Source organism: Amphiprion ocellaris, chromosome 6 (genome assembly GCF_022539595.1).
Source record: "Amphiprion ocellaris isolate individual 3 ecotype Okinawa chromosome 6, ASM2253959v1, whole genome shotgun sequence".
NCBI lineage: Eukaryota > Metazoa > Chordata > Actinopteri > Pomacentridae > Amphiprion > Amphiprion ocellaris.
Window position 1 is genome coordinate 25,159,766 of NC_072771.1, and position 13,924 is coordinate 25,173,689.

The following is a 13,924-nucleotide window of genomic DNA, read 5'->3' on the forward strand; positions in this document are numbered from 1 at the left end:
TTTAAAAGAGAATTGTAGGAGGTACATGACTTCAACATGAACATGAATATTCTGCTAAATTTGTTAGCTGTTTCTGCTTTCACAATTAAGCAGTATACTAGGAGGGCTAGCAGATAGGGTCGAGGTGTGTTTGTCTGCTGCTGTGGCAGACAGTGGTATTCCAAATTACAAACTTTGTGCAGTTCTTTACATATGTGATTACAATGTAGACTTAAACGATGTACTACTGCATGTTATTATTCTTGTATGTACGCTGCAGGCTCTACAAAGCAAATTCTCACTTGTCTAACACCATGAAAGCTCTTTTCTCTATCACAGCCCTTTACAAGGCTGCAATGTGGAACAGAGGAAGATGACTGGCTGCGCAGTGTATAAAGTATAAAAGAACACTTTATATTTCAAGAAGCCCAGTTTTTCCTTACTCACAAGCAAAGCTGCAATATGCTTTTAATTAAAATTTGTTGATATTAGGTAGGTCTTACATAAGTGTTTACTGACTGAAGTGAAGTCTATATATAGTCCACTCAAAAAAATCCAGAGGTAATCAAATGAAAATGTTGAAACTAGAGGTATCCAGCAGTCACAAGAAAATTATGATTTTCAGTATTCAAATTTATAACTGTTGACGACACTATCTGAAAATACTCTCTTGTGCTCTTGGCCTGCCAGAAGCTTGCTAGAATTATGCCAAGCTAGTATCAATTAAACCTACCTATCAGATGGAGTAACCAGGTTCACAGTTTAAGATTTAATTTCTCAAAATTATGTTACTAAACTTTTTGTTGGTTTCTAGGATAGAGGATAAAAAAATGATTGAAAGTCAGTTGCTGCATGTGGCTCACTCAAAAAAGACATAAATAATAATAATAGTACTGCAAATAAATGGTCATTCTTGTCAGATTTTTACAGTATTAACGTATATTATGGAAAAAGTGTTCCCTACTGTTAGAATTTGGCCGCATTTTTATGGTAATTTATTACAGTGCAGTTTATTCTCCTTTTGAAGTGATGACGGTCTCCCCCTCCTTTTTGATGCTTTTGTATTTTATGTTTTCACAAGTGTAGAACAGTAGGTTGGTTGCCCACTTTTGAAGTAAAATCAGACCAAATTTAATAATCCCTGGTTATTTTTGTTGCATAATGTTAATTACCAGTCCTCTGTTCAAGGGCAGGCTGCTGGCCCAAATCTCGCGAGATTTGGCTGCTCCGTGAGTTTAAGAGCGGTTCTTCGGCAGTCAGCTCTGTCCAGTCGTATCGCACGGGCACTAAAATGGCGTCAGCTTCGGGTGAGTGAGGAATTAAGCTAGTTTATATCTGTTTTGTAAGATATTCTGTAAATTCATCCGCAGTTAGGTAGTTTATTTTATTGTACACGAAAGTATGTCGGCTTCCCAGCTTGTATTTAGTCCTATACCGTCTCACCGTGAACCCGGCTAGCGCTACGTCTAAGGCCTGGTCTTGTTAGCGCCCCGAGTCATTGCGGTATTTTCTAGCGGATGGGTCTTTGTGTTCGTGCACGTTTAGGGTTACGCTAGATTATCATCCAAAAAATGTCATTTTAAATGTGTGTGTTAAGACGTCCTGTGTACGTTTGTTGCTTTGGCAGCGACACGTTTGTGTAATGAATGGCTTCTGTTGGTGGACGTTAGCTTGTTGTAGAATGGCGACCTGACGACTGCTCTGTGCAACGTGCTGCTCGCGCGCTAAACGCGTATTGTTCGGATGTTGAGCCGTTAACCAACAAACTTTACTTTTCTTCAACAGATTACAGCTCCTACAATCAAACTGGTGCTCAGCAGGGGTAAGACTCTTCATTTAACCTACCACAGAAACTTGAATGGAAATTTTAGGTGTTGGAGTTTTGTAAGCATCGAACGAGTGACCTCAATTAAGCGAGCAAAGGAAGTATAACGGAAAGGATGACGACAATGACAATTTAACGGTGTTCATTTAAAATAAACACCCAGCAACCTAAATATTTCATATGCAAATGTAAATATAGAAATATCTTGTCTAAATTATTATTGTATACCTATTACAGGTAAACACCAGTATTTAGGAATGCACAATACTGTCAAGTCGAACCAGGACCCTACTCTTCTAATGCAAAAACTTCCTTTCTATATTTTCACAGGTATGCCTCCTATGCAGCCCAGCCTTCACAAAATTATGGACAGTCAGCACAGGTGAGATTTAACATAATAGAGTTGTTTGATTGTTGGGGATTGCTTTTTGCTCTACCTATCATTGTGTTATTTGCAAATTTTAACTCCTTGGCTGAAATAGTTAAGTGAATCAGTGTTACGGCGAATGAGAAAACAGACGTTTATCTAAGTCCAATGTTGAAAATGGTACAACCGCAACTGGTGGCTAACTACAGAAAATCTGGTGTCTGAGTTCAGTAGTATGAATGTTTTTTTTTTTTATTTTATATTGAATTCAAAAGTGTTTGAGCATGAAGTATTTCATTTGATGAATTACTGATAGTTGTGTATTCTGCCTGATAACTAACGTGTGTTTTCTCCTTTCAGCAAAGCTATGGCCAGCAGAATTATGGATCATATGCCCAGCCTGCTGCTGCTGACAGCAGTTACACCCAGACAACACCTGCTGCTGGAGGTTACCCTCAGCAGCAGCAACAGTATGGCTCCTCATATGGCCAGCAAGCATCAGGTCAGTTATTAAAATAGGAGTATTCTTCATCATTTTGAAGCCAGTCTGCTTAGGACTGCGTTGCACAATTTGTAGAATTTCCTTGATGGTAGTTTGTAGGTACTGATGGGTAAACTTGCAAATCTGACTGGTTTACACATAAAGTAACACAAAATGACTGACTTTTCTAGAGCGCTTTTGATTCAAGGATGGACTCTTAAGTCGGTATTAACATAGTGCTCTCACATTATAGCTTTCTAAAACGCTCCTTGCCGTTAATGTGTCTCTACAGCTGGCTATCCTGCTGCCCAATCTACTACACATAGCTACTCGCAGTCAGCCCAGGGGTATGGAGCCAGTGGTTATGACAGCACTCCTGCTGCTGCTGCTCCAGCTGCTTCCCAGTCTTATGGCTCTCAGCCAGGATATACTGCACAGTCTGCCTACCCTGGTTATGGCCAGCAGGCTGCCCCCACTGCACCTCAAAGGTATATACCTCTCGATTATGACTAAAATAACAACCGAGTTCCACAAGAACATGCGGATTGTTTATGTTGTGCTCTGTCATTGTTTTGTCTCTGTCAGTTACAATGCTAACAGCCAGCCGGCTAGTTACAACCAGAATAACTACTCCCAGCCAGCAGCATATGGTCAACAACAGCCTGGTTACCAGGGCCAACAGTCCAGCTACAGCCAGCCACAGGGCTACCAGCAGCAGACCCAGCAGCAGCAACAGGCTCCTCCTGCTTACCCTCCTCAGGCCGCTGGTTCCTACGGGCAGCCACCGGCCAACCAGTACAGCCAGCAAGGTGGACCACCCAGTTACAACCAATCCAGCCATTACAGTAAGCTTTACTTTTGTTCCTTTTTTTTTAAAAACTCTTGTTTTCTCATTTTAATGCCACTTTACATATACTTTAAGTACTGTATGTGTTGATGTGTTTGTGCTCCTCTTTTGTAGATAATTACAGACAGGATGGCCAGGGTGGAGGTTCTGGTTACCCTGGCAGTGAATCCTCAAGGTACCCAGGGGTTGGGGAGACCAGGGGCCCAGGCAGGGATGGCTTTGACCGAGGTGGAATGATGCATCGTGGACGCGGAGGCATGGGGCGTGGTATGGGGTAAGTGTCTTTCCTTAGTACCCAAGTCTCACATTGATTTTGACTCTACAGGTGCTGTTGCCACTTGGGGCAGGGCGGAGACAAGTAAATTATGCAACTTTATCTTCCCTTACTATGGGAAGGAGTTAGTTGTAATCAATGCTGATTAATCAGACTAATTATAGAGATCTTATTTAATGTCTGACACCAATGATGGCATGTCATGACAGCAACACTGTTATCAGTTGTATCCATTCTTATTCAGCTTCTCTCAGCCCTGCCTCTTTTGGCCAAAGGTAAGCAAAAAGGTTTGTTCTTTTTATTCCAAGTTTACTTTGGACAGAGTCCTGTGCATAAATATTGAGGGTGAACAGCTTTTATGATAGGTCATCATTTGGTTATGGGTCAGTGTCAAAGGTTTTAGTATAATTGGGAAGTTTGTTGGGGACTGTGATAGCATCTTATTACAGGAATATTTACATTTATTAATATTTAAAGGGAATTCTTTAAGGAACGTTCAAACCATTACAATCTGACCATCTCAGTAAGAAGTTGCATAAAGCCTACAGATTATTTTTCATATATTTTGATACTGGAGTCCTTAACTAAAACTTAGTCTATCCTGCAAGACCATATAACACAACATTGGTATTTTTAGAAGTTTATAAAAAGTCACCAACCTCGTGCAGTGCATTCAGTTCCTTTCAAATACACATTGTTCATTCAAGTGCAATATTTGGGTCAATATATTATACAATATATACAAAGGTTTTTCTTCATTTTACAAATTCATTGGTGTTTCAGGGTATGGTTGGTTTTTGCAGGGCTGTCACTGACAATAAGGTCTTGTCCTCATTTTGAGGAATTAATAGCAAAAGGAAAAATGGCACCATTAAACATGGCAAGTCTGATATGCTAATGGTACTGCAAAGCCTCAGTAATACGTTGAATCATCTACAGAGACAGAGTAATTGAGGAAATATTCTTTTCTTAACATCAATCATTTCTCTGTTTATAGAGCCAACATTGATCCTAAAAGATGAGAATATGTTTTATGTTCTGTTATACTGGAAAAAGTTTTTAGATCTCTTTTTAATGGGTTTTTGTCTTTCAGTATTTGGCCAAGTTAAAATGAATCAACAAAAAATGTATGATCAGAATACATTAGGAGCAAATTCAATAAAAAATCTGACGGATTTTTTTGAAAACAGATGCACTGTTTTAAATAACCAAATGTATTGGCAGCATTTTGTGGTGTCACTCCTTTGCAGTGTTGGAGGAAAAGAAAAGGGGTCACATGATTTTTGGCATCTGTGACATGAGAAAACACAACTTGATAATATGTAAGGAGTGTTCTAGATATTGCCTTAATGTAGATACCCTTAGTCTGTGGATTTTGGTGTAGTGTGGTTCAGTGTAATATCAGAACGGTTACAAAAATGCCTTTCAAGTGCTCTATACTTTCTGGTATTGAAGGTCTGAAAATGTGTATTCCTCATGAGAATGAATTTCAAACTTAATTAAGCTGGTCCTGGACGTATTTAAACTTGATGGAGGTATAGGCCCCATTTACAGTCTAGCCAAGTAAAGACTGTTACTTTCTTTGAAATGGCAATCAAATTTTCAGTTTGTTTCCTATTGCTGAATATTGTCTTTTTAAATTGGTTTCACCAAACTCCAAATCAGATTCAATATTATTCAACTACCTTGAAAGAAATTGAAGGGGTTACAAGTGTAAGGGTATTAAAGTGATCGAAAGTTGTACTGCACACTTGGTTTGATTTAGGTTAGTTATTTTAGATGTAAAACTAAGACATGAGAAGAGAAACAACATTGCTGAATCGGCATATTTGGGTTATCAGCTATACAGAGGCAGTCCTCAATGGTGACAGGTTTTCATTTGTAGTATTTGGTTTTGGGAAGCTTTATTTCTCCAAATCTTTGATTGAGAAATAGCACATGGCATAATCATCAAGTGTTCTTTTTAAGTTTTCCAGCAATTACCTTTTCTGATTTACCAGTCTCAGTATTATTAGAACAGAGTTCTGCATGACTTGGTCTCCTTGGTTTTTGGTGCAGCGAGTACATGCACACAAAGAAACATATTGATATGTCAATGAAATTCATACAGTATGGGACTCTAATCAAGCACCGCTGCAGTGGTAAATAAGTCATTAATAGGAAAACAATCACAAGTATATTTTTTATATTCAGTCATAGCACAGAGGTTAAAGTTACAGTTAAATTTTAATTTTAGAGTAGATTTAGCTTTGCACAGGTATATTTGTGTGGTGTGGGGGGAGGTGGGGGGGGCACATTATGTCATTTTGAAATGTTTTAAATTGTTTTTGTGGTTTGGAATACAAATGTTTGATCACTTTCTTTTGAGCACTTTTTAACATGCTTTGTCACATTTATACCGTACAGGTAACAGTGAGAGCCATTTAAAACCATCTATTCTCTAAAAAGTATCTGTACTCAGTACAGAGCCGCCAGCTTAAGCAACAGGAGGGAGCTTAAACAAAGATTCGTGGTCTGCCTTTTTTCAAGAACTGAGGATGGTGGTTTTTATAAGCATGATGGGTATATTAAGAGACCAAGTGTTTGTTTTTAATTTAAAGTAACCTTGGTAGACACTGTAAATGTTCTTTTTGGTGTTAATGTCTTAAAAAATGTATATATTTGTATTTCTTTTATTTGTTTTATTACTTGGTAAATGTGATCACCCAAGTCTTGTGAAATTTCAGATGCATTGTATCTATTTTTATACCAGTACATACCTGTTTTAGCTGTAACTTTCCCTAGAAGTAATGTTGTCAAGGTTGTGGTTTGTTTCTGGGTGCAACTATTTATGCCATCAATGCATCTGAAATCTGTTTACTTGTGTACAAACATTTGGGCTGTTGTTGCATTTTTAAAGGGCAGTGAAAATATGTTAGTTATTAATATTTTTTCACAAATGTATGTCCACTACTGAAAACTGTCACTGAAGTTGTACTGAGCTAGTTAAGAAATGGCACATAGTTAATACACTAATCCCCTCGAGTAAAATGTGTATTTACAGTTTTGGGGAATTTTTTATTATTTTTTTAAACTGCTGTCCGGCTAGTTAGAATGTTTTGATTACTCCCTCAATCAAGCCACTTTGGTCGAGCCATGGAAGTGGCTGTTAAAGGGAAATCGCCTTCATATCTCCATTTATTCCCCCATAGCAGCGCTGGAGACAGAGGTGGCTTCAATAAGCCTGGTGGTAAGTTAACGAGTATTACACTGGTTAGTCCTTTCAAAACCTTAAACTTTTTGAGCAAATATGCTTCGAGTATTGATGTGTCTTACATTGTGGTATGCAAAATTTATTTACATGAACACATCTGAAAATATTGGGGATTTTTTTCAATGCCTGAGACCATTTTCTCTGGGGTACTTGGAATAATTCAGTCACTGCTTATGGTTTGACAATGAGTTTTTGACAGGTTAATGACAAATTTCCACTCAAATGCGTTTTACTGTTTTAACAAATCTGAGTTGAATTCCTGTTTTTTCTTTTTTTTTTGAGGATTTCGTACTGGTCTTAGAGGCTTTTCAAATGACACACAATTATTTGCCAAAGGGTCTGAGGTGTTCCATTTTCAATTCAATATATCACTTGTGGGAATTGTGGTGTACCATAAGGTGCCATTTTCAACTTCCCAATATGACTGATGCATCTATAAAGGAGTGTCTGGATTATCTTTTGTAGTACTCCTCAGGTGTTGTGTACTGAACTTCAGTTCCACACACTGACTTTTCTCAATCTGTTTCTTTTCCCCTCGACTGATGGACTACAGGTCCTATGAACAGTGACAACGAGCGTGAAATGGGTGAGTGTTAACTTGTGAAACCCCTTACTGCTATTTGATATTGGTAGGTTGTATATACAAAACCTCACTAGAAATTATACTATGAAAAATCCCTGTCTCCTGGATGTTTAATGTTTTTTTTTTTTGTTGTTTTTTTTTTTTTTTTTTTTTTTAAATGGATTTCTTGTAGGACGCCCAGAAGAGCAGGATGATTCTGAGAACAGCACGATTTACATCACCGGACTGACTGAGAAGGCAAACCTGGAGGAAATGGCTGAGTTTTTCAAACATGTTGGCCCAATTAGGGTAAGAATAGCTCCCCCACTCTAAATGTTGGTGTTAGCATAGCTAATGTGGAAACTAAACAGCCTCTACTTTGTGTGTTAAGATGAACCGCAGACTTGGCCAGCCTGCCATTAACATATACACAGACAAGGACACAGGAAAGCCAAAGGGAGATGCCACTCTTTCTTATGAGGAGCCTATCTGTGCCAAAGCAGCTGTGGAGCATTTTGATGGTATGGTTTCTGATTGCATATCACACCTAAAAGGAATCTCAGATACTGTTCTCAAAACACCTGTTAAAAAGTATCTGACAAATATAACTTGATTAACATGTTTTTAATATTTATATTTTTAATTGTAGGTAAAGAGTTCCAAGGCCGAAGGCTTAAGGTGTCCATGGCACGCCGAAAGCCAATGATGGGTGGAATGAGAGGTGGCATGCCCATGCGGGATGGCATGATGGGCCGTGGAGGTAAATATCAGCAGAATATGTTAATGTTGGACTATCTGAGAGCATCTTCCCACTTGTCTTTTCACTGGAAGTTGCTTATGATATTTGGAACCCTTCAACCTTTTTCCTCAGGTTTTTGTGAAATATCTAAGCGTAGCTTCAGTAAAAGTAGAGTACGGCATATACAATGATGCGGCTAATGTATAGATTTTTAAGGGCGAGCTTCATGCCACCAATATGTTGAGCCTAGTCACATCAGACCAATGAAACTGAATTAAATCAAATGCACTCACACTAAATTCTTCAGATCAGTCATTTTGTGCTTCATGCACACACCCTCATCATGGAAAACACACGAAGAAATGCATATGATGCAGTTTTTAAGTTAAAGGCAATCGATCTGCCTGCCGAAGAAGGAAACGGAACTGCTGCACGTCAGCTTGGCATCAATGAATCGATGGTGAGACGTTGGAGTCAGCAGCGTGAACTGACTCAATGCGTTTTACTGCCGTTTTATGCCGTGTTACAGGCACTGTTCGGAATAAAACATTTATTTAATTAAAAGTTAAAGAAATCTTTCTATGTAAATATCTCATGTTACATCGTGGACACCTGCAGCTTATAGACAAGTGCAGCTTATATATGTACAAAATTTTTTTCCTTTTAAATTTAGTGGGTGCAGCTTATATTCAGGTGCACTCAATACTCCAGAATTACGGTAATATGTTAAGACTGCTCAGTCTTGCTTCAGATGACAGACTCACAGTTGAAATAGGTCTGCTCTTCTGAACTGCATCATATCTGTTGTTAGATTACTTTAAAATAGGAAAGTTATCCTTTTCCAGTCATAAATTTGAAAAGATCTGTAATTTCCTTGTCTCATCAGGTATGATGGGCCGTGGAGGAGACCGTGGTGGGTTTGTCCCACGTGGTGGTCCACGTGGTATGGGCAGGGGTGGACCCACAGGAGGCAACATGCAGCAGAGAGCAGGAGACTGGGAGTGTCCTAACCCGTATGTGTTACATCATGGCACAATGTCATCTTGGATGCTTTTTTTGTATCTCAGAAGTTTGTAGCTTATGTTATGGTCATGTGTTTCTAGGGGTTGTGGCAACCAGAACTTTGCCTGGAGGATGGAGTGTAACCAGTGCAAAGCTCCCAAACCAGAAGGGCTAGGTGGCGGGCCTCCTTTCCCCATGGGAGGTGACCGAGGCAGAGGTGGAATGGGAATGCGTGGAGGCCGAGGTATGGACCGCGGTGGGCCAGCAGGAGCTGGAGGTCCAGGAGGCCCTGGAGGTTTCCGTGGAGGCTGGGGAGGCGACCGTGGGGGATTCAGAGGACGTGGTGGAATGGATCGGGGAGGTTTCCGTGGGGCCGGACGTGGAGGACCACCGATGGACCGGATGGGTGGCAGAGGTGGAAGAGGAATGGGACCACCAGGTGGCAAGATGGATATGAGGTAGGATTTAGACTATCAACAGTCAATCTTACAATTAACTTATTCCAAGACTTCTTGTCAACTAAATAAACGTCTGAAACATCACAAAAGTCAGTAAATGCAAATCCATGACACAACTGTCATAAGTATTACAGTAGTCAGATTATACTGATCAGTCGTGTGTTCTCTTGTCTTTAGGGACCATCGCCAGGAGCGCAGAGACCGACCTTACTGAAGGAAAACTTCTTGATTGTTCCTCTTGTGGAATTCAATTTTTAAAAAGAAAATTTTTAATTTATGATTCCATTCTTCGATGGTCATAGATCTGCTTTCGTACATCCTGTGCAGTTACATTCAACTCGCGTTTCCATTTTTGTATTTTAGTTTTTTTAGTTACTCACTTGTATGCTGCATCTTGTGTTGTGCATGTTTTTTTTCTGTTGTTGCTGTTTTTTTTAAATGCGCAGATTAGTTTGACATTGTATTGTAAAATGCAATATTTTTCATGCGTTAACATAATTGCCTCCCCTTCCCATAACTTACCATTGTATGAAGACAAACTTGGGAAATAAAATTTTACTGATTTCATGTTTATGAAATGTTTGCTTTACTCAACTTTTATTACAAAGTATCCTGAGAAAGCTGGAGCAGATTCATAAATGCAACCTCTAAAATTTCTGCCAACACTTAAAATGAACTGAGAATTTGCAGTGTTAGTGATGTTACTTGAAGACGATAAATTGTCCTGCAGATTGTGTAGAGGGGTTTCGTGAGTCACACATGGCAGTTTTTAGTAACTGGAGATGATGAAAGCAGCTATTGCCTTCACATTCACATGACTTGGTCAGCAGGATGTTGGCTTCACCGCAGATAGTGATTTAGCTCTCCTGAAGACACATTGTCTCATCTGTGAGGAACATTAAATGTCATCTCTCCCTGCAGGCAAAACTGAGGACACATTGGGCATTGTGTTGTCTTGGATTAAAGCCCTTGAATCAAAAATTTCTAGCCAAAAGGATCTTAACTGGCCTTTGAGTAACTTCAAAAATTATCTTTCCTTTTTACATAAGTTGAAAAAGAACATCGGGGGGACATTTGAGTAAATTGGTTCTGTCCTAGAATAGTTCTCTGCTGTTCACTTTCTCTTTTACTGTGTAATTCTTGTCTATAGATGGAGCACATCTGCAGCTCTAAACTACCTCTGCTGTTACATTGCTGGCCAGTAGGTGGTGCAGTGTGTTGTAAAACTTGAATTACTGCAGCTCTGATTCAGATTATTCATTCTGACGTCAAATGTGTTTTACACAATTGGGGCTGGCGTGACGAAATTGCAGTATAATACAGGACCTGAAAATCGGTGACTTAATTTTTGATTTAGTCAATTCGTTTAAATGTAGTCTTAAGATGTGAGAATTAATTTTCTGCCTTTTTAGTGTTGCCAAGCTGCAAAGACAAAACACCGCTGATCTGTAAAGTGGTGAAAAGCACCTTTGTGTTTAGATATCACAAATACATTTAGTCTCCATATTAAGCTGAACAGTATGGCCCTATAAGGATATCAAGCTGAATTAAGCAGCGTTATTAGTCAGAGATGTCCGTCACTGGCATTTTTAAAACATCTGTCAAACATATGGCTATCAAGACTGTCTTACTATTTAATTTTTTATACACCTACTTATGTTACCACTTGATTGTCTAGCCTGTAGGATTCTGATGTCATCATTTAACGTGGGATTTATTTAAACTTTTTTAAACCTGTGTAAAAAAAACTACAAAAAACAACAAAAACACAGCCATATTTAAACTCTCCTGAAGCAGGACACAAAATCTATTCAACTGCAGTTGAATGTTTTTGTTCCTGACCTCCTTGTAGAGGGAAGAACCAGACCGATCTCCTTAATTACAAATGTCTGAAAGGTCGTTTGCTCACTCACAGGTTTGTACATTAGAGGAGCTCTGACCTCTGTCCTGTTATTGAGACAAAGTATTCAAGGCTCATGTCTCTGTGTTTTTTGTTTTTTTTTTTAAAAACTTGAGCCTCTCTAAATTGTCCCTGGGGCAACCCGGCCACAGCTGACATCTTGAAGTGCTTCTCATTCGCTGTGGCCAGTTGCTCATGTGGATTAATAGAGTGTTGAATTCTCTCTCTGTCTCTCTCTCTTTACTGACAGAAAAGCTGATTCATCCCAGCCCAGAAAATGATCTCACCAACCCCCACCTTCTCTCTTCTCTCTTCTCTCTCCTCCACACCCTCTCTTCATCCATCCATCCCTCCCTTTCTTTCTTTCTCTCTCTTTCTTAAACAGACACATCCCTCTTTTTAAATGAAAACAAGCCCTCCTTCTTGGCAGCGGGCTTTGCCTAAATTCAAACAATCACACTTGAGGAGAGAACACGAGCTGCTCCAATAGAGGACGGCCCACGATTGTTAAAGGGGAAAGGAGATGGTGGGAACAAATGAAAGGCCCAAATAGAAATATTTGAAGCTTATAGAGGAAGCGGTTTTCTGAATAAAGGTCTGTATAATTGATGCACACAATACTAAATTCATAGCAGCTTCTAATTCAAATGTTGGTGGTGAGGCTTCTTTTTTATTAACAGCTGCTGCTGCCTTTTAAATCTAAGCACGATTCACTGATGTTTTAAACTTCTAACACCTTTAAAATGGGAAAATCGGGTCTATTGTACCAAAGTTCAAACCATTAATGCTGAACAAGAAAGTCATTAATCCTCAACAGTATCAAAACCAAAGTGAAGATTTTGGTCCTGTAAGCAATGGTCTTGTTTAGGAGTTTACAATGTAAAATATTAACCAGTAATTTAGTGGAATTAACTTATATTGTCTTGTTGAACTTATTTCATCCTGAATTTTATTTGATTTTCACATAATATACTGACATTACCTGCCTAATTTGAAGTCTTTTGACTTAAAATGATGAATTGAATTAACCTTGAGCTGGAAGTTGGTTAATTCATTAAATCAAGATTAAAAAAGGAAACACACCTAAAGTGCCGTCAAACCACCTGCCATGCATTAAAACCCTCCCAAAACTTGTCTTATGCAGCTTTCAAAACATAATTACAGTGAAAACTTGCAATGTGACATTTAAGATGTGTTACATTTTGAATATTTCTTTGTATAATAATGAAAACTGTGCATACCATGAGGAAGCTTGGCACTGAATTCAGTCTCTGTTCCTGTACGTTTGTTTTAAATCAACGTAATTGGAAGCAGAGTCACATGTCTGAGGTGTAAAATGGTTTCAGTGCGTGGAGCTGATAGTTCTTCATGTCATAAAGAACTGACTCCTTAAATTAGGGAAACATAAAAGGTTCGCAAGTCTGTCACATCATCTGAGACTCTACACAGCTGAATGAATTTAATATGTTAAGTTGACTGAACCTGATCAGTTAACTCAGCTAATTTACATTTAAAAACTCTTAAAATAATGATAAATTGTTTACTGAAACAGAAGAACTTGTGTTTGTGAGTTGTATAAACTTAATACGATATATAGTATAGGTTTTGTTGGGAAAATGGGGAATAATTTTGAGCACCAAACACTTCATTTTCTGTATTCTGGTGACTTTTTATGCTACGATTGTTGACTTTTGTCCATCAATTGATAGCAGTAATGTCTTTAATCAGGAAAACACACAATTCATGCAACAGGTTAAAATATAATAGAACATTTATTAAGCTAGTTATGTTTTCCACACTAGATTCAATGTTTGTATGAAAACAATTTCTGTTTTTCAGAGTTAATAAAATTAGAAGAAAAAAGACCTGATGGTGTTATAACAGCTAGAGTTAAGAAAAATCTTCTTCTTCTTCTGGTTTTGTTATGAGGACAAACATTCCAAACAATGAGTTGGACATGTACCCTTTAACCTCCATGAAATATGTACCTATGGTCTTTAGGCTATCATACCTGTGTTTTTAGATAAACCAGAGAAAGAATGATAAAACATTTCCCTGAGTTAATGCAACACTAAATTTAACTCGCTATCACAGAGCCTCCTGAATGAGCTCCACTGTGCTGCTCTCACTACCAGCAGCCCTGTTATCCTCTACTGTTGGTGACACACACTTTCTATCATACACTCAGCAGATCATGTGCTCCTGAACTGGCTGCTTTGTACTATACTCCTGTTTAC

At 38.6% G+C, this 13,924-nt stretch overlaps 1 protein-coding gene across 2 annotated transcripts; it reads left to right on the plus strand.

Moving 5' to 3' along the window:
- The first annotated feature begins 1,214 nt into the window (after window positions 1-1,214).
- Window positions 1,215-10,354, plus strand: ewsr1b (EWS RNA-binding protein 1b). Of its 2 annotated transcripts, none has more exons than XM_023281175.3 (15): window positions 1,215-1,286; window positions 1,765-1,801; window positions 2,135-2,186; window positions 2,532-2,673; window positions 2,945-3,140; window positions 3,238-3,497; window positions 3,614-3,773; window positions 6,965-7,002; window positions 7,580-7,612; window positions 7,782-7,897; window positions 7,980-8,109; window positions 8,238-8,348; window positions 9,214-9,340; window positions 9,431-9,787; window positions 9,965-10,354. In XM_023281175.3, exons 1-15 carry the CDS (start codon window positions 1,271-1,273, stop codon window positions 9,999-10,001), a joined length of 1,812 nt encoding a protein of 603 aa, XP_023136943.1. In that variant the 5' UTR covers window positions 1,215-1,270; the 3' UTR covers window positions 10,002-10,354. The 2 variants fall into 2 exon arrangements, with proteins under 2 accessions (XP_023136943.1, XP_023136944.1); XM_023281176.3 differs by having other exon boundaries at window positions 1,216-1,286; window positions 6,968-7,002.
- The last annotated feature ends 3,570 nt before the right edge of the window (window positions 10,355-13,924 follow it).

What these genes read in the sequence shown, in the direction of transcription:
- ewsr1b (XM_023281175.3), top strand. An exon ending in ATTATGGACAGTCAGCACAG is followed by an intron (nt 2,187 to 2,531) that starts GTGAGATTTAAC and finishes TTCTCCTTTCAG; the next exon opens with CAAAGCTATGGCCAGCAGAA. An exon ending in GGTGGCAAGATGGATATGAG is followed by an intron (nt 9,788 to 9,964) that starts GTAGGATTTAGA and finishes TCTTGTCTTTAG; the next exon opens with GGACCATCGCCAGGAGCGCA.